Below are 18,925 nucleotides of genomic sequence, written 5' to 3' on the forward strand. Positions count from 1 at the left end.
TAGAAAAATAAAAGATACCAAATTTAGTCGCCTGTCACTACAATGGTGTCAGCGGGTGTTCTACTAGTGGATTAATTGCTTGACCTCCTTATCACGCATTAAGTGTAGGACTTTCTCAGTAACATGTGTATTATGTTTTGTAGGCTGGTGTGTCTGGGATTGAGTCGCTTACAGGCGACTGGAGACAGGAAGCAACACTGTTTCCGACAGGAAACTTAACAAAACGTAAGTAGTAATATCTTATAATGTCCATTTTATGTTGTGAATCAATGCTTTTCTTCTCGTGTTTGATGATAAAATGTTTGAAAGTGACGTAATTATTCAATAAAAGTCGGTCAAAAGTGGGAGGAGCTTACTCAATTGTAACAGCGAATGATGCGGCACTGTAGAATTATTCATCCGCGAAGACAAAAAAGTTCAATATTTTAGTGTAAAATAAACATGACAAACAAAAGTAAATTTCAGAGATAAATTTTATTTAATTCAGATCGGAACTTTAAATATATATTCAATTTTGCTAAAAGTTAATATATAGCGTAATAACATAAAGAATTTGTACACGGCCACATGTGTGTGAACTCGGTGACCGTTATTGTGCAGCGAGGCGAAGCTGACGCACGCTTACACACTTGAGTTTGCCGAAGTTGGCAAAACACCGATTTTCAAGTAGCTCAATGTGTTTGAGATGTCGTCTGACTTGACGATATTACATCCTTGGGAGCCATGTGATTATATAATCTACGCTTAGATCCATATCGCCATCGATAGATGAAACAAATTCACATGTTGTTCGATGGATATGTACAATGTATTTGTGGTTGACGCGTAACTGTCAACACGTGGATTATTAGCGGTGCATGTTTTATAATACACATGATTAAAATTCTCAAAGAACAAAGACAAGAGGATATGTTTATAACTGACCTCTATCAGAGGGTCTCACGCCCGTCCATCCCAAAGGCTCGATCGTAGGACGAACATAGGCACAGAGGTAATGTTTACATTTGACAACCATCATTTTAACAAAAATGAAAGCACGTCGCCCCGGTCGGGATATTTTTCCTCCGTTTCTTTATACAATAGTTAATTTTAAAATTGTTTGAATCATACTTATAAATAAAAAACATGTATATATTGTTTACATTTTTCCAAAATTCTATGAAAACCAACAATATACACGTAATGCTGCGTCAAAATGTAAACAAAGCCATGTGTTTTCTTTTAAAAAAAAGTAGTCCTTTTACGTTGCACAGAACATATTTCATACGCAAGTTCAAAGTTCAATGTTCATAAGATTGTAAATATAAGATTGTATGCAACATTTTACTTGGTAGAAGTGACTTCTGGATTCTGCATTATTCGGGTTATGTTGTTAGTGATTACGTAATTGAATATTTCGAATATCTATAAGAGGAAATAAAATAACAAGAAAATGCACTATTTACAAATCCACACTCCTCTATTCGCCTACTTTATTAATATCATGCTCAGCAAAGCCATAAAATATTGCACAAACACCAGAGTCATGGTTGTCTAGTTTGACCTTATTTTGTCTCTGACCGAGTTAGCTTGCTAGTATTGACCACTACAACACACCGCAATTAGTGGTAAATAGTGGTAAATACGACCTGTTTTATACTAACCTTCCACCTCTAGTCCGTAGAACTTAGCCAAGAGCCTTAGAATATATTCATGATCACCTACGTAACCTCTCTTGTATTATTAGGAGGTCCTTTCAAGCATATCATGTTATAGCTAGCGTCCTCGACATCCCAGGGGTTACTATCACTGGCGTTATATGCACCCCTGGACTATCACATAGTAAACCTGAAGGCTATTCAGGTGAATAACACTGACCACTCACAGGCCTGCAGACTTTCTTTGTAATTTTAGATGGTATCTACCAACTTCGAAGCAAACTGTCAACCACAGTGTCTCTTTATTTTATTCTTTTGATGTGCATCAGATGACCAAATCTCCCGTATCTTATTGTCTTCAGTTTCGCTAGTACATATTCCAGGGGTGGATGCCTTGGTAATGGTGGTAACCCCTGGAGTATTAATGTATTACTTACTAGCGACTAGTTAATTGGTAACACGTAAATATAGGACTGGCTGAAGGGAGGTAACTCTAATCAAAGTCTGGCTCATTTAATCTAGTCCAATAAACTCTAATAACTCAGTGTATTGGGATTGTTTTTTCTATTCAGGATGTTTCTTTGAAATCCTGTCTCATCGGCGACACTGGCATTGGTTATGTAATATATTGTTTAATTTTCCTGTTAACGGGTATGTTTTCTCTGTATTACAGGCTTATTGACGATTGGAATACCAACGATTCGTCGAGACAAGAGCACTTACTTCTTTAATACGCTACAGTCCTTATTTAACTGTACAACCAACGGCGAGCTCATGGATACTTATATTGTTGTCTTTCTTGCCGACTTTAACGCCGATTGGAAGAAAAACATGACAGCGACACTAACCCGGAAGTACCCCGAATACATCCGGTCAGGCGTGTTACAAGTAATTGAGGCTCCATACGAGTTCTACCCATCATTGACAAATTTGCAACACACTTATAACGATCCAGAAGAAAAACGAAAGTGGCGATCAAAACAAAATGCTGATTACGCATTCCTGTTCATGTACAGCCAACCTTTGTCTACATATTACATGCAACTAGAGGATGATGTTTATACCATTCCCGGATACATGCAAAGTATAAAGGATCATTTACTTAAAGAGTCGGGCGGATGGGTGTGTTTGGAATTTTCGGAGCTAGGATTTATCGGAAAAGTGTTTCATTCCAAGGATTTGGAAAAATTGGCAAAAATGACTTTATTGTTCTACGAAGAGCAACCTGTAGATTTTACATATTTATATTTTAATATATTGATGTTACAATTTGAAAGACGGATTATTCGTCCAACTTTATTTCAGCATATTGGTGTTCAATCATCTCTATCGGGGAAAATTCAGCCATTAAAAGATAAATATTTCGATGTGATGAAAAAACAATTTAAAGGTGAAAATCCGCCAGCAAAAGTTTTCACTACAATAGAAACTATGCCGGATTTCCCGCCAAATTTAGCATATGATTTAGCCGACGGCTATTTTTGGACTCACGTGTCCCCAAAAGATAAAGATACTATTACAGTTGTTTTTAATACACCCCAGCATATAGACAGTGTAATTATTGACACGGGGTCAAAAGAACACCCGACAGACCGGCTCGAGAACGGCAAACTGGAGGCGAGTCTTAGTGTGGTCGAGAAAACAGACACGTATGCCGTGTGCACTAATGACATCTTTCTTGGTACATTTCAAAATGGGATGATAAAAGTGACGGACATAGGAAAGAAACTCGGACCGTTCACCGTGCATTGTTTACGGATAACGGTAACTGGAGATCAGGCGTTCTGGTTGATAGTGCGAGAAATAGCTGTGTTCACCAGCAAAGATCAAACTTCGTAGTCCTTCATCATTTTACAAAACGTATGATGTTCCTTTGATTAAATTAACATTGTTACTGTAACGATTCCATCATATCATATTCATGTCAATTAAAACAACTTTTTAATTTGTTGTTTGTTTCTGTAAAGCTCTATTTTCAGTTTTCGTAAATAAACATTTTTTTCTGTTAGTCATGCGTAACTAGGAGGGTTCTTGGATTCCACTTATGATCCATTAATTTCTTCAATTAGAATTCCATCTTCTTCCCCACTATCAAAACATTTGATAGCATATGGTAAATATGCTACTGTAGATTAAAACGCACAAGGAAATCATTGATGTACTGCATAACAAAATATTCATGTGTACATTATTTCATTCCGTGGGTAGAAAAAGCCGTGGTTAGACAGCGAAACAATAAGGAATAATCATTGTTAGACGATGAAGCAATAAGAAATAGTCGTGGTTAAACGATGAAGCAATAAGAAATAGTCGTGGTTAGACGATGAAGTAATAAGAAATAGTCGTGGTTAAACGATGAAGCAATAAGAAATAGTCATGGTTAGACGATGATAAAATATGAAATAGTCGTGCTTAGACGATGAAGCAATAACAAATAGTCGTGGTTAGACGATGAAGCAATAAGAAATAGTCGTGGTTAGACGATGAAACAATAAGAAATAGTCGTGGTTAGACGATGAAGCAATAAGAAATAGTCGTGGTTAGACGATGAAACAATAAGAAATAGTCATTCTTAGACGATGAAACAATAAGAAATAGTCGTGGTTAGACGATGATGAAACAATAAGAAATAGTCGTGGTTAGACGATGAAACAATAAGAAATAGTCGTGGTTAGACGATGAAACAATAAGAAATAGTCGTGGTTAGACGATGAAACAATAAGAAATAGTCGTGGTTAGACGATGAAACAATAAGAAATAGTCGTGGTTAGACGATGAAACAATAAGAAATAGTCGTGGTTAGACGATGAAGCAATAAGAAATAGTCGTGGTTAGACGATGAAGCAATAAGAAATAGTCGTGGTTAGACGATGAAACAATAAGAAATAGTCGTGGTTAGACGATGAAGCAATAAGAAATAGTCGTGGTTAGACGATGAAACACAATAAGAAATAGTCGTGTTAGACGATGAAGCAATAAGAAATAGTCGTGGTTAGACGATGAAGCAATAAGAAATAGTCGTGTGTTTAAGCAAACTAGTCGTGGTTAGACGATGAAACAATAAGAAATAGTCGTGGTCATTGTTAGACGCAATAGACGATGATTAACATTAAGAAATAGTCGTGGTTAGACGATGAAACAATAAGAAATAGTCAAGACGATGAAGCAATAAGAAATCGTCGTGGTTAGACGATGAATACAATAAGAAAATAGGTCGTGGTTAGACGATGAAACAATAAGAAATAGTCCAAGTCGTTGTTACGAAGAAGCAAATTAGGAAATTAATAGTTAGACGATGAAACGAAATAGTCGTGGTTAGAAGATGTAACAATAAAGAACATAGTCGTGGTTAGGGAGGTGGGGGGGGGGGGGGGGGGGGGAACCCCCACGGGGAAATGAAACAATAAGACGGGGTTTATAGACGATGAATGCAATAAGAAATAGTCGTGATTAGACGATGAAGCCAATAAGAAATAGTCGTGGTTAGGACGTGAAGCAATAAGGAATAGGTCGTGGTTTGACGATGAACATAGAAATATCATTCATAGACGATGAAACATAAGAAAATTTAGGTAGTGCTTAGAGACGAAACAATAAGAAATAGTCGTGGTTTAGAAGGATGTAGCAATTAAGAAATTGTCGTGGTTCGACGGATGAAACAATATGAATTAGTCATTGTTTGACGATGAAGCAAAGAAATAGTCGTGGTTAGACAATGAGCAATAAGAAATAGTCATGCGTTAAAACAACGATGAATCAATAAGAAATAGTCGTGGTTAGGACGATGATACATATAAGAAAATAGTCGTGATTAGGTCGATGATGCAATAAGAAATGTCATGGTTAAACGAGAAGGCAATTTAAGAAATAGTCGTGGTTAGACGATGAAACAATAAGAATTAGTCGTGGTTAGGACGGATGAGGCATTAAGAAATCGTCATCGGTTTAACGGAAGGCAATACGAAATAGTTCGTGGGTTAGACGATGGAAACAATAAGAAATAGTCTGTGGTTTCGACTATGAAAACAATAAGAAATAGGTTCGTGATTAGATAGAAACAATAAAGAAATAGTCGTGGTTAGGAGGATGTAACAATAAGAAATAGTCGTGGTTAGACGATGAAGCAATAGAAATAGGTCGTGTTAGACGATGAAACAATAGAAATAGTCGTGGTTAGGACGGATGAACATTAAGAAATATGTCATTCATAGACGATGAATAAGTGTTGTTAGACGATGAACAATAAGAAATATAATGAAGTAATAAAAATAGTTAGACGAAGAAAGCAATAAGAAATAGTTAGTGATTTAAACGATGAAGCAATAATAATAGGTCCGTGGTTAGGACGATGAAACAATACAGAAATAGTCATTCCTAGACGATGAAACAATTAGATAGTCGTGGTTGGGACAGTTAGTAGAAGATGATGCTATATGAAATATGTCGGTGCTTAGAATAAGAAAAGAGTCATTTAGAATGAAGCAAAGAACTAGTAGACGAGTGAAACGAGTTTCGGGGTAGACGATGAAGCAATAAGAAATAGACGTGATTAGACGATGAAACAATAAGAAATAGTCGTGGTTAGACGATGAATACAATAAGAAAATAGTCGTGGGTTATACGATAGACGATGAATAGCAATAAGAAACAATAGTCGTGGTTAGACGATGATACAATAAGAAATAGTCGTTGTTTATAAGATGAAGCAATAAGAAATAGTTAGTCGATGAAACAATAAGATAGTCATTGTTGAAACAATAAGAAATAGTCGTGGTTAAGAAATAGTCGAGGTTAAACGATGAAACAATATAAAATAGACGAGAAATAGTCTAGTCGTGATTAGACTATGAAGCAATGAAACAATAAACGAAATAAGAAATAGTCGTGGTTTAGACGATGACAGCAATAAGAAATAGTCGTGTGATGAATAACATTAAAAATAGTCGTTGTTAGACAATGAACAATAAGAAAATAGTCGTGGTTTAAGACGATGAACGATGAATAGTCACAGAAACATAAGAAATATGAATCAAAAGAAATATCGTGGTTTAGACGATGCAATCTAAATAGTCAATGAAACATAGGAAATAGTGGTATCGACTATGAAGACAATACGAAATAGTGTGTTTTAGACAATGACACAATAAGAAATAGACCGTTGGTAGACAATAAAACAATAAGAAATATCGTAGTAGACGTTGCAGTGATAGTGACAATATTACTAGTAAATAAAACCAAATTTTTTTATATTTTGTATTCATTGTTTCACAACACCAGGAAACAACTGCAATTTACATACAATGAACTTTCATGTTATACAGTATGAAACAATAAGCTAGTCGTGTTGTATAAGAACAACAAACTTTTCGGTCAATTAGTATATTTTTAGCTAATTAGCGACCATAAACTCTATTAACATCTGATTATAAAATTATTACAAAAAACTTAACGGAAAGAATCAAACCGTTACTTCCTAAAATAATTCATAGTGATCAGAAAGGGTTTATCAAAGGGCGCAACATAGAAGACGCGATACGATTACTAAGTTACGTCGTGGTTAGACATATAAGGGCAAATGAATACGGGTGGGGCAATTATTTTCTTAGACCAACAGAAGGCGTTCGATAATAGGGTCGAATGGGGATGGTTAGAAAAATGTCTGAAGAAATTCGTGGTTTCGGAACAAAAATGATTGAATGGATTAAAATGACTCACAAATACTCTAAAAGTTGCATACTTGCTAACGGCCATCTTTCTAAATTCTTCAATACAATTTATATCTAAGTCAGTAAAACAGGGATGTCAAATCGCCCCAATACTATACATTTTACAAGCGGAGGCCCTAACATGAAAACAATAAGGAATAACATAGCCATCAACGGTATTGACTTACAAGTGTAAATAACAAACATATTCAATTAAAAAAACTAAAATATGTTTCGCAAATGACTCTCAATTCATTGTTAGTAGCGCGAACAGGAAAATCGTGGTTCCACATTCTATACAATATGAAAAGGCATCTGGTTGCAAGGTAAACTTAGAAAAACAAAGGACTATGTATAGGTATTTGGAAACAAATGCCTCCAAATTTAAGAAAAATTTATGGGTGAAAGACAACATCAAAGCACTCGTGTATATCATGGATAAAATATCTAATGAACGATGAACAGATATGGGAAAGCAAACTTTTGAAAATGAAACATATAACAAATTAAAGAAAAAAACTTACGCTTGAAGAATCAAACCGTTACTCATAATTCGATTGAATCTTTTATTTGGCGCAACATAGTAACGCGATGACGATTATCTAAAAGACCATTACGAAAAAAATACAAAATACGGGTAAATAAACAATTTAATTTAGACGAGTTCCTATGGAAGCAAAAGTCATAAGGGAATAGTCGAGGTTATCTGGTTAGACGATCAAGAAATCAGGGTGAAATTAGAACGATAATTTGGATATAACTTATTGAAAAAAAAAAAAAAATTAAATTGACATAAAGTCTGTATCCATAGGAAACAGACGTGCTAACATCAAACGTAACGTCAATTCGAACAAATACTATACATTTTTAAAGCGGAGGCCCTAACATGTTCCATCAACGGTATTGACTTTACAAGTGTAAATAACAAACATATTCAATTAAAACTGAATATGTTCGCAGATGACTCTCAATTCTTTGTTAGTAGCGCGAACAGTTTACTAATATTTTCCACATTCTATCTAGATATGAAAAGGCATCTGGTTGCAAGGTAAACTTAGAAAAACAAAGGACTATGTATAGGTAATTTGGAAACAAAGGCCTCCAAATTTAAGAAAAAATTTATGGGTGACAACATCAAAGCACTCGGTGTATATCATGGATATAATATCAATGAAACAGATATGGGAAAGCAAACTTTTGAAAATTCGAAACATAATAACACAATGGAAAAAAAAGAAACCTTACGCTTGAAGGGAAAGTCTCATAATTGAATCTTTGATTTGTTCCCAGGTAACTTATGAATTATCTCAAAAGACCATTCCGAAAAAAAACTACAAAATTTAAATAAACGATTTAATTTACGAGTTCCTATGGAACAGCAAAAGTCATAAGGTCTCTAAACAGTTATGTTAGAAGTCAAGAAATCAGGGTGAATTGGATATGTTGGATATAGACGTTATTGATAAAATAAAAAAAAAAAGTCAAATTGATATATAAGCTTATCCATAGTGAAACAGACGCATGGAACATCTTAGGAAAATACTGGCTCCAAACTTTCGATAAAGCGTTCAACATTGAGTACTTTCTTTGCAAATGTAGCACCAAAAAGAAAATACCAAACATATTTCAGCAGGCCTTAATTCAATGGCAGTTATTATCCAAAAATGTTCTAATCACACCCGTCAAGGCATATTGAATATGAATCTTTTTGGCAATAGCAAAATATTATTTAAGCACAAACCACTTTTCTTTAAACAATGATATAAGAGCGGAATATCTAAAATCAAACATGTATGGAATAATACCGAAAGCAGATTTATAACTTCAGAAGCACTACAGGATAAATTAATCAAACATACATAACTCATACTCAAATTTGAAGGTAATGAGAACAAGGAGCCGCAAAGCTTGGCATTATCCCCCGCGCCCAGTTGTGTATGAAAGCTCAAACATAAAATAAATGAAGCTCATTGTAACTAAGAGTTTAAATCTTGATATTGTCATCCATGTAGGTTTAACTATTTGAACAGAGCTTAGTATTGTCCTTGAATAAATTCATACAACAATATATCCGCTCTCCAGTAACATGACATTTAAAAGAATAAAAGAACACAGAATTGATGTAACATGTTTAAGTAATATGAATATGATATTTTTTATGACACAAACATATCTAAATATATACATTGCATAATTTACATCTCATTATGTTGATGGAACTGCATCAAAGCAATTGTCCAAATTCACAAGTAACAATATATGGGTATTCTAAAACTGAAAAACAATATGACAGCTGGTGGTGTACATGGATAACACTTTATGGAGCATTCGGATACCTAATTTATGAGGTAATTATAAATATAAGATTACCTCCTATAACCTTGACAGCTTTCCCCACACAATATGATGATCTGAATAGGGTACAGGGAATGATCCAGTTATTGCTGAACCAGGTTGGGAGAAGAATAAATCCAAAATTCCACCATGAGTATGCGTTGGTTCTTTTATGTACTGTACAAGTCCATATTTCTGCACCATATGTTGAAGCTCAGCTGCAGCATGTTCTGTTTGGTGCATGTTGAAATCTCCTGTCAAAACTGTAAGGTACTCAGTGATAGGAAGGGTTTGCAGATAATGATCTAACTGATTAATAAATGTTTTATAGTCAGTAGTTGGTGGTTTGTATGTGACAACTACAAGGAGTTTTATACGGGTGTTGATGATTGAAGCCATTGCTTGTAGTGTACTTGTTGGTAGGGGAAGATTGCAATGAGCAATGTCTTCTTTGATGAAAATGGCAAGTCCATGGCGAGTGTTTGAAAGAACAGTTGACCATCCTGGCAGTGTATACTGATCTTGTGATGGGTTTTGTGGTAGATGAGTTTCACATACACAGAAAACACTGGCAAAAGACACAGATTTGTCGGCTTCTATGTCCTTGCAATGTTTGGATAAGGAGCGAACATTCAGATGAGTCACAACTATATCACTTGGCGAAAGTGAAACCAAACCATTCTTCCAATGAAATGAATTTTCATCTCGCAACCGCTGCATTTCTTCCAATGCACTTTTATTTACTTTGATTTTTTCTTTTGCAAAAGCTGTAATTTTTAGCCCCGCTCTGGAAGTGGCACGACTCAACATGGTGTAAACAAGTCCTTGTGGTGTTGGAGTATTCGGGTGCAGTACAGTTAGGTCCCCATGCATTACTTGTAGGTGCTGCCTTGTGATTTGTGGACTGTGAGGCCAAAAGCAAGTACACCAGGATATTGCTTACGTTCAACAGGAACCGGTGTCTTCTTGGATAACATGAACTGGGTTGTCACGGCTTTGACAGGAACACAGTGAGACAGATGAGGAGGACTTTTGCGCCTGGCTTGGGTACCACAGTTGTCATTATCAAATTTCGCATATATTGCTCCCTGCAATGGATTGTCGATGTTAATATCAAGTGCTATGACTACGCCAGTAGCCCCATTCACAAGATGGTCAGCTATATCAATGTTCTTGGTCAACATGAATCTGCAACCGACTGCTAACTGAAGCTGTGAAGGCAAGTTTCCTGTTTCATATATGTTGTTGTTTGTTATTGTCACTTGTGAAGAATTAGTATAAAGGTCCTTTTTGCTGTCCTGTGCAAGCACTGTAATGAAAGGTGTGTCAAATGAGTGCAATTTGGCCTCATTGTAGTCTGTAGTTTGCTTGTTAGTAAAAAACAAATGAACAACATCACTGGGAAAAGTTGCAGTATCGGTATTTTCTAGTAGATGCAAGTCTGTAACATCCTGATCCTCTATTTGTCCTACGCGAATTCTTGATAGAATTTCTGCAAATTCTGGATCTCCTTTCTGACGAACTATTTCAGTCAGTTCATGCAAACAGAAATGACGACCCCACAGGGAACCATACAGTGCACTATAATTGTCTGATGTGGGTTTAAACACTGGGAGATCTCCAACAGGGTTTAGTTGTAGTAGGTCTCCGACTGCGAGAATAGAGATTCCTCCAAATGGAACATTGGGTAATTGAAATATATCTTGTATAGCACAAGACAGATGAGTGAGGGATCTTGCTCCCAATATTGATATTTCATCTATGATTATGATTTTTAGATTAACATAAAGTGACCTCAGGGTATTCAGTTTCTGGGCAGATGGCTTGCGATGCTCAAATAACTTGCTCATCTGACGAACAGGGAGAGAAAATGCAGAATGAAGTGTTGTACCTTGAATATTGCTGGCAGCTTTTCCAGTGGAAGCAGTTAGTAGTACTAGAATAGCGTCAGTTCCTACACCAGGTTTTCGAAGTGCACGTATGGCACCTTGATATACTGCGTTTATCGTATGACTTTTCCCTACTCCAGCTCCACCACTCAGGAAAATGTAGAATGGTTCGGGAGATTCATCTGCCTGAGATAGTCTTGTTTTCGTTGACCACTCATATATGAAGTCGAAAATTCTTCTTTGTTCTAAGTTTAGCGATCTTACCAACGACAGGAATAAGTCATCAGAAATGTACATGTTTGCTAAACCAACTGTGTAAGAAGGGCGAGATTGTTCAGGTTGTTGCTCATGAGTGATATCTGAAGGTAGATGCTGAGGGTTGAGGAATTCATAAGTTGGATCTGGTATTTGGTTTTCATCATGGTGCAAATCATGCTCAACTTCTGAAGCGACTTGATTCCACATCTCTGGTCCACAATCGTTTGGATCAAATGTTTCTAGCACATTTTCAACTTCTTCATAGAAAGGTTCAAACTGCTTGATAATAGGCACAAGTTCTGACATTTCCTGTTTAAATTTCAGCTGATATGAGTTATTAAGCTTCAGTTCATCTTCAGATCTCCAGTGGTAGTACAACAGCAGTAGCCGATGATAATACATCTCTGAATCCTTCTCCTTTGAAACATAATGATATCTTATAACACAAGGATATTTCCTCTTACACATCCTTCCTAAACCATTCGAAAGTGTAATATAGCTATTTGTCTCATTTGACTCCACTTCATCGTCCTGCACTTCATCCTCATCAATTTTTGCTTTTCTGTGATAAGTGTAGTTTGCAACAAAGAAAGCAAGAGAACGTGTTTCCAGAGATTTAGGACGGGCTGCATACTTGTCCAGTATATTGGACATATATATATCCTCATCATCATCATCCATGTTCTGAATTACAGATGGAGGCTTAAGCATTCGGGTTCTGTTTTCTTTGAGGTCTGTTGGAATGAAAGTGACATTGACGTTTGATCTCCTCATTGGAATTGACAACAGCCTAGAAATCGCTTCATGTTCAGATACTTCTCGAGCTTTAAGAAACAAATTGCCTATGTCAAAGAGTTTATCTCTAATACATTTATTGGATGCTTCCTTACTAGTTTTCTTCATCAAATCACTCATGGTTCGCTCTGGTTTGCACATGTATGATGTTAAATATGCTATGCAGGCCCAAATGTTTGTGATATATTGAATGTCCATGTTTGATTTAATTGCTCGCAAAATAACTGGATTATAGTTATTCACATTAATTTCACCAACATCACGCTTAAGAGCAATATTTATTCTGTGCTGTGATATTTCGAGAGCGGCAGTGTATGCTTCCAGGGAGATGCAACCGGCATTTTGGAGAAGAGCTTCAAGTGATAATGGCTCAGAAGCATTCATGTTGGCTAGAGCTCCATAGACCTTTTGGAGAATTACAGCAGCTTCCTTTTTCTGTTGGCCTGCCAGTTCTCCTTCAGGTGGTCTCGCAATCAGTGTTGATGTAGATGGGGGTCTTGGAAAAGAAAAGCGGCATGAGGAACCTTTCTTCTTCTTACATGTCCTGTCAAAGAATGAAAATAAATATAAAACATGACTTTTAACTTTTGACCTGATTATATATTCTAGCAAATAAATGAAATATGTAGTGTGTTTTAGAACATTCAAGTAATGGCCTTTCTTTCAAGGTGTAGCACTTTAAAGTATTATGATCGATACACAACATCCAGTCCCTTAGCATATTATTTATTCTAACAAACTACAAATAATGTAAATTTCATGCAGGTGATAGAAATATTACCATCCAACACAGTGCTTTACAGATAATCTGACCCCTTTTCAATTCTTAGTACATCACATGATAATTACTTGGATATTAGCCACGGTCTATTTAGTGACAGCTCTATGTCTTCATTGACTAAGGGAACTATACCAGGCATAGTCTGCCACAAAAGTGCACATGCCCCTTTGTGACGTTATCCTTTTCATTGTGAAGCTCTCACTTGTCAGGATCACCTTCCGATCAAAGTGGTTAGACCTAGCCAGTTTGCAAAAGACAACTTTGATATGTTTTCAAAAGCTAAACAGAATGTAAGTTGTTACAAGTAACATGTCTTGTGATGTACTAAATCTATTATGGCCGTTTTCTTTGGGAACTGTTCTCCTATAGTGTTGTCTGGTGAGGTATAGTCCTGTCGGCTTTGACTTGGGGACTATACCTCACCAGAAAACACTAGAGAACAGTTCCCTTATGAAAGGACGATTAATTTTAACAATTTTATATATCTTTTGTATTCTGATGAGCCCAAACTAAAGCAAAGCGTTTATAACCCTTCAAAATTATCATCTATGCATAATTTCAGTATTTTTGTCATTTGTTTTTTTATAGAATGGAATTTTTCAGCCGCATTACAGTGTGATAATTTTTGTCATATTTCATACATATTAATGGTATACAAACCTTGTATGATGATGTATTTGTCTTGATTTTACAAGTTCATGTAGAATTGGATCTACCTCCTTGTCTGGAATTTCACAACTGATATGCTTTTCAATGAATTTGATAACTTCTTTATCATCATGTACATCTAATTTAGGAGCATCCTTCACATGTACTGCAGCATGGAAATGTTCTGTTCCTCTCCCCTGCATTTCTTTACGTCGGTCATAATTTAGAACTTGGCCAATAGGGTGTGCGCCACTTAATATAACATGACTCCACAACTTGTCAAATATGTAATTAATTTGACGTGCTGCTGTCACAGGATTTCTCTCTAGCCAACCTCTTTTTGTATTCCAATCCAGTGCATTGATTTCATCATCAGTAAGCTTTTGTCCATATTGTATCGCAATAACAGAGATCACTTCTGTCCAATGGAACTCAGCCGCCGATGCAGTGATGAAGAAAGTGTATGGACCTAACTGCCTCAGTTTTGCAAGCATGTCGATTTGCATTTGCTGCCAATACTGGGGAGTTCCTCGCAAAGTCTTAAAGGTAGCAAATAGTTCATTATTTGATAACAATCCTCTAACAGTAGAGGGGTCCTTTAAATGGCGAACAGTTAAATCAACCTGATGTGTTTTTCTTTGTGTAATACTGATGCAATTTTGAAGCTGGTTTGATTCAAGCCAGTGTAAGAATTGAAATATATACTCTGTGCTTTCTGCGAACCTGCCGTCACAGTTCAACAATCTCTGATTAACAAAAGCTTTAGGAGATATCTTAACTGGATGCGCTGCATTAAATGTGTTTTCTCCAGTTGGGTACAGATGGGGAAATGCCATTTCTTCCCAGTTTGGTTGCTTGTACATAGATACAGGGCGCTGGCCCCCACCGGGAGCAAGATTCACAACATCACTCATTTGTACCGTAGGGCCCTCCTCCGGAAGTAAACAAGTCCGTGTATTGACAGACCGTTTTTGTTTTAGTTCTTGTTGGAACTCTTCAGGATTGTCTTTCTCAATTTCATCCTCACTGTCTGATAATGAATTTTCACAGTTTTTTTGTACATGGCAGATGCTGATGAAGTGTTTTCCTTTCTGAGGATGCGAGCTCTTCATATGAAGTGACTGGCTCATGTAGTTCGGGTGAACTTTCGGATGGTGTAACAGCTTGCCATGGTTTCTTGTCACTTTCTTTACTTTCTGTACACCAATTTGAACTCACTGCAACATCTTTATATGCAGAATTGTTGGCAATCAAGAAATCCAGAGCTTTATTTACAAATGATGGGCGAATGTACTTGATGCACTGACGTTTTATCTGTAAGTCGTCTTTTCAAGGCAAGCATTATGATTTGTGATTCCGATACCACTCTGGGTAACATACTAGTCACCTTAGTCAAGTCTGAAGGTACAAGTACTACAGGACCATTTATGCCATGTTGGGCTCCTCTAGGTTTAGCAATAATTTTCATGAACGGTATGATGCGCGAAACTAGATGGTGTTCAAGAATGCTTAAAGAATTCAGTTCAGGTGGAATAGCAGTGAGTGTAAGGTTATTCACTTGACTCTGTGGAGGAACCTTTCCCTTCTGCAACGTTACATGACACTTTTTACAAATCCAGTGTGTCAACTTCATTTCAGGTGAAGAAAACTGTTTCTTTATGGAGGTTTTCATCTTTTTGTATTGTGTCAATGCAGAAATGAACAACATTTTCACGAAACATCCATCGACAACAGCATGCACATGCAAAAGTTGGGCCCTTTTTTATAGCTTCATTGAATGTTTGTAATATTTTCTGTATACCAGGAGTTAAATACACAGGGTTGCCAGCTTCTGGTGGATCAGAAATAGACTTGTTGAAATTTGTTCTCTTTTCCATCCTTGACAACGTTTTTCTTGTTTTGTCATCATCCTGATCCGATCTGTTTGTACGAGTTGTGTTTCCTATTTTTATCTTGTCTCTTCATTAACACATCGATCTGTTTGTTTGATTTTTTCCTATTTTTATCTTTGTCTCTTTCATGTCACTATCTTTTCTGATCTGTTTGTACGAGTTGATTTTTTCCTTTTTTTATCTTTGTCTCTTTCATGTAACACATCTTGATCTGATCTGTTTGTACGAGTTGATTTTTTCCTATTTTTATCTTTGTCTCTTTCATGTAACACATCTTGATCTGATCTGTTTGTACGAGTTGATTTTTTCCTATTTTTATCTTTGTCTCTTTCATGTAACACATCTTGATCTGATCTGTTTGTACGAGTTGATTTTTTCCTATTTTTATCTTTGTCTCTTTCATGTAACACATCTTGATCTGATCTGTTTGTACGAGTTGATTTTTTCCTTTTTTATCTTTGTCTCTTTCATGTAACACATCTTGATCTGACTGTTTGTACGAGTTGATTTTTTCCTTTTTTATCTTTGATCATGTAACACATCTTGATCTGATCTGTTTGTACGAGTTGATTTTTTCCTTTTTTATCTTTGTCTCTTTCATGTAACACATCTTGATCTGATTTTTTCCTATCTTTGTACTTTCATGTAACACATCTTGATTTATTTTTTTATCTTTCATGTAACACTCTTGATCTGACTGTTTAACGAGTTGATTTTTTCCTTTTTTATCTTTGTCTTTTCATGTAACACATCTTGATCTGACCTGTTTGTACGAGTTGATTTTTTCCTTTTTTATCTTTGTCTCTTTCATGTAACACTTCCTTTTCTGATCTGTTTGCTTTCTTTTCTTATCTTTGTCTTTCCCAATTCTCAAGTTGTTGTTTAGCTAAATGACTTGACCTCATTGTTGTAAGTTCCTTTTTATCTTTTATTCATCATATTTTCAGCAGATACGTTCGCGCAAGACTGTTTATTAATGAAAGTATTTTGTCTCCTCAAGTTGGTTTTTTTTTTTTTGAAATATGAAATAATTTTTCATCTTTTCCTGGGACTGTTTCATGACATTGCCATAAATAGACTTTGAAGTTGAAAGAACAGGAAGTGATGATGCAAAGAATCCTGCTAATATTCCTTCATGAAGATAGGTTCGTAGCCCGAGCTGATTTAGCACAAATGATGATGGCTGTACTCCTTGTAATATCATTATGGTATTACACACAGCAAAGCAGGCACAGTCTGCAGTAGAACCTTGATGTTGTGGAACAACATATTGAATCTGTTGAGTCGGGTTTTCCTGGAGAGTTCTGTAGGTGATAATGAGCTGAGGTAAGATTTGGGCCAGTCTAGTAGAATTTGGAAGAGAGTCAAAAACGGTTATAAAACCAAGATTACTTTGCGAAGATACGACATAATGGCTATTGATGAAATGAACCTGAACGGCAAATTGATGAGGAGGTACTATGTCACTGTTTGGTAAAGATCTGTTGTCCTGGGACATGGCATGTAAGTATGAAGGCTTCAGGAGACCATGAGACTGGTCATATTGAACACGAAGAACAGAAGTTATGTAATCTAACATATTTATATCCACATATCCATCCAGAACATCACTTGGTTGAACATGGAGACCATGAAGTGGTTGTGTGTCCATAACAGATACAGCAGATGATGGCACCAAATCTAGTGAAGTAGGACTCGAGGCTGTCACTGTCGAGGTACTGGCAGAAACCTAGAAAAGTAATAACAAGACTTATTCAGCTTTAGGCATGTAGTAAAAATATTCAATTAGAAAGGTCTGAAGACTTTATCTGCTTTTTACGGACAAAAATAATTTCACTCTGAGTCTTCATAATATTTAATACTCACTGGTAAATTTGAAGATGTTGACAAAGCATGATTAGAAGACTTTTGATATGGCTGAACATCAATAGATTTTTTCAGTGGCCCGTTAGCACTGGAAGAAACATTGCTAGTTTCATAGTTATCAGAAACCTGGAATATGAAAATAATACACATTAGCAATGTTCAACGTTCACAAGGCAATGTAGTAGATTATGAATTATTATTATTTAACGTCTTAAGGTCATTATTTAGATCATGAACATACATATATATTCAATGACATTTGCTCTAGCTCAACATTATCTTTGATATGCTCTAGATCAACATTAACTTTTATATGCTCCAGCTCAACATTAACTTTTATATGCTCTAGATCAACATTAACTTAAGTAGTTCAGAATGATATACATGTATAGTTAGTAAGAATTTAACATGATATATAATCGTACTAAATAATACTTGTTGTAAAACATACATGATGAGAATGTGAAGATGACATCAAAGTATCAGGAGAAGACATTGTACAAGACTGAACACTGTGTCTTTTTCTTTGTCGATCCCTTGCCCTGTTCTTTCGTTCTCTTGAAGGCATGGTGCTATTTCTTTCCAACTATGCTTTGGTCCAGATGCCGGAGTGTCTATTCAGAAAACGTGAAAAAAACACCTTTATTTCAAATAAGAATTACAAAAGGAAGACAAATACAAACTTAAATGCATTATTCATATCAAGCAGACTCCCTCCAACAGTTCTTTGACTGACACATCAACTTATGAAATGAACAATAATAATTGAACTTTGTTCAATGTTTTGAATTGCACAGAATGATGTAGTTGATCAACAGTAGACAAAAGGTGATTACAATCAGAATAATTGGCTTGAAACTTATGGTGATAATCAACAAAAGAAAGACCTACTTTACCAAGGGCTTTAGACATTTAGACAAAGTCAAGGAACTGATGGAAGACAAATGTGTGATAGCAATATGAACAACATTTTGATTCACAAAATTATAGTTACAGTAGTAGGCATAGGCAAATATAACAATATCAATTCAACAACTAGATTTTACATATACATATATATTTGTACTAATTTACACATGGTGTGTTATAAAATTGAAAGGGTTCGGCAACATTTCACACG

The 18,925-nt window shown here is 35.8% G+C and overlaps 3 protein-coding genes across 3 annotated transcripts in view; 1 reads left to right on the forward strand and 2 right to left on the reverse strand.

The window, feature by feature from the left end:
* The window catches only part of LOC138329236 (alpha-1,3-mannosyl-glycoprotein 4-beta-N-acetylglucosaminyltransferase C-like), a 40,559-nt gene extending 36,972 nt beyond the window's left edge, over positions 1 to 3,587 (forward strand). The window contains exons 3-4 of the mRNA XM_069276070.1: positions 144 to 225; positions 2,311 to 3,587. Of these exons, the coding sequence (XP_069132171.1) occupies positions 144 to 225; positions 2,311 to 3,476 (1,248 nt within the window). The 3' untranslated portion in view covers positions 3,477 to 3,587. The remainder of the gene's footprint in view (positions 1 to 143; positions 226 to 2,310) is intronic.
* A 5,641-nt stretch (positions 3,588 to 9,228) lies between these two features.
* On the reverse strand, positions 9,229 to 15,193 carry LOC138329238 (uncharacterized). The gene is made up of 2 exons (XM_069276071.1): positions 14,060 to 15,193; positions 9,229 to 13,162 (listed from the first exon to the last, which is right to left on the reverse strand). The coding sequence occupies exons 1-2, from the start codon at positions 15,175 to 15,177 to the stop codon at positions 10,549 to 10,551; spliced, it is 3,732 nt and encodes a 1,243-aa protein (XP_069132172.1). The 5' UTR covers positions 15,178 to 15,193; the 3' UTR covers positions 9,229 to 10,548.
* Positions 15,194 to 16,912: 1,719 nt separating this feature from the next.
* On the reverse strand, positions 16,913 to 18,415 carry LOC138328761 (uncharacterized). Its single transcript, XM_069275506.1, has 3 exons — positions 18,257 to 18,415; positions 17,806 to 17,931; positions 16,913 to 17,668 (listed from the first exon to the last, which is right to left on the reverse strand). The coding sequence occupies exons 1-3, from the start codon at positions 18,371 to 18,373 to the stop codon at positions 16,913 to 16,915; spliced, it is 999 nt and encodes a 332-aa protein (XP_069131607.1). The 5' UTR covers positions 18,374 to 18,415.
* Between the last annotated feature and the right edge of the window lie 510 nt (positions 18,416 to 18,925).

The sequence above is a fragment of the Argopecten irradians genome, chromosome 8, assembly GCF_041381155.1.
Source record: "Argopecten irradians isolate NY chromosome 8, Ai_NY, whole genome shotgun sequence".
In the NCBI taxonomy this organism is placed as follows: domain Eukaryota; kingdom Metazoa; phylum Mollusca; class Bivalvia; order Pectinida; family Pectinidae; genus Argopecten; species Argopecten irradians.

Bases quoted from the DNA above. Each gene is read 5' to 3' on its own strand.
- LOC138329238 (XM_069276071.1), bottom strand. From the start codon at position 15,177: ATGAGCCAGTCACTTCATATGAAGAGCTCGCATCCTCAGAAAGGAAAA. The intron at 13,163-14,059 runs GTTTGTATACCA...ATTCTTTGACAG, and splicing joins CAAATACATCATCATACAAG to GACATGTAAGAAGAAGAAAG.
- LOC138328761 (XM_069275506.1), bottom strand. From the start codon at position 18,373: ATGCCTTCAAGAGAACGAAAGAACAGGGCAAGGGATCGACAAAGAAAA. The intron at 17,932-18,256 runs GTATGTTTTACA...TTCATATTCCAG, and splicing joins CATCTTCACATTCTCATCAT to GTTTCTGATAACTATGAAAC. The intron at 17,669-17,805 runs GTGAGTATTAAA...TTACTTTTCTAG, and splicing joins CAACATCTTCAAATTTACCA to GTTTCTGCCAGTACCTCGAC.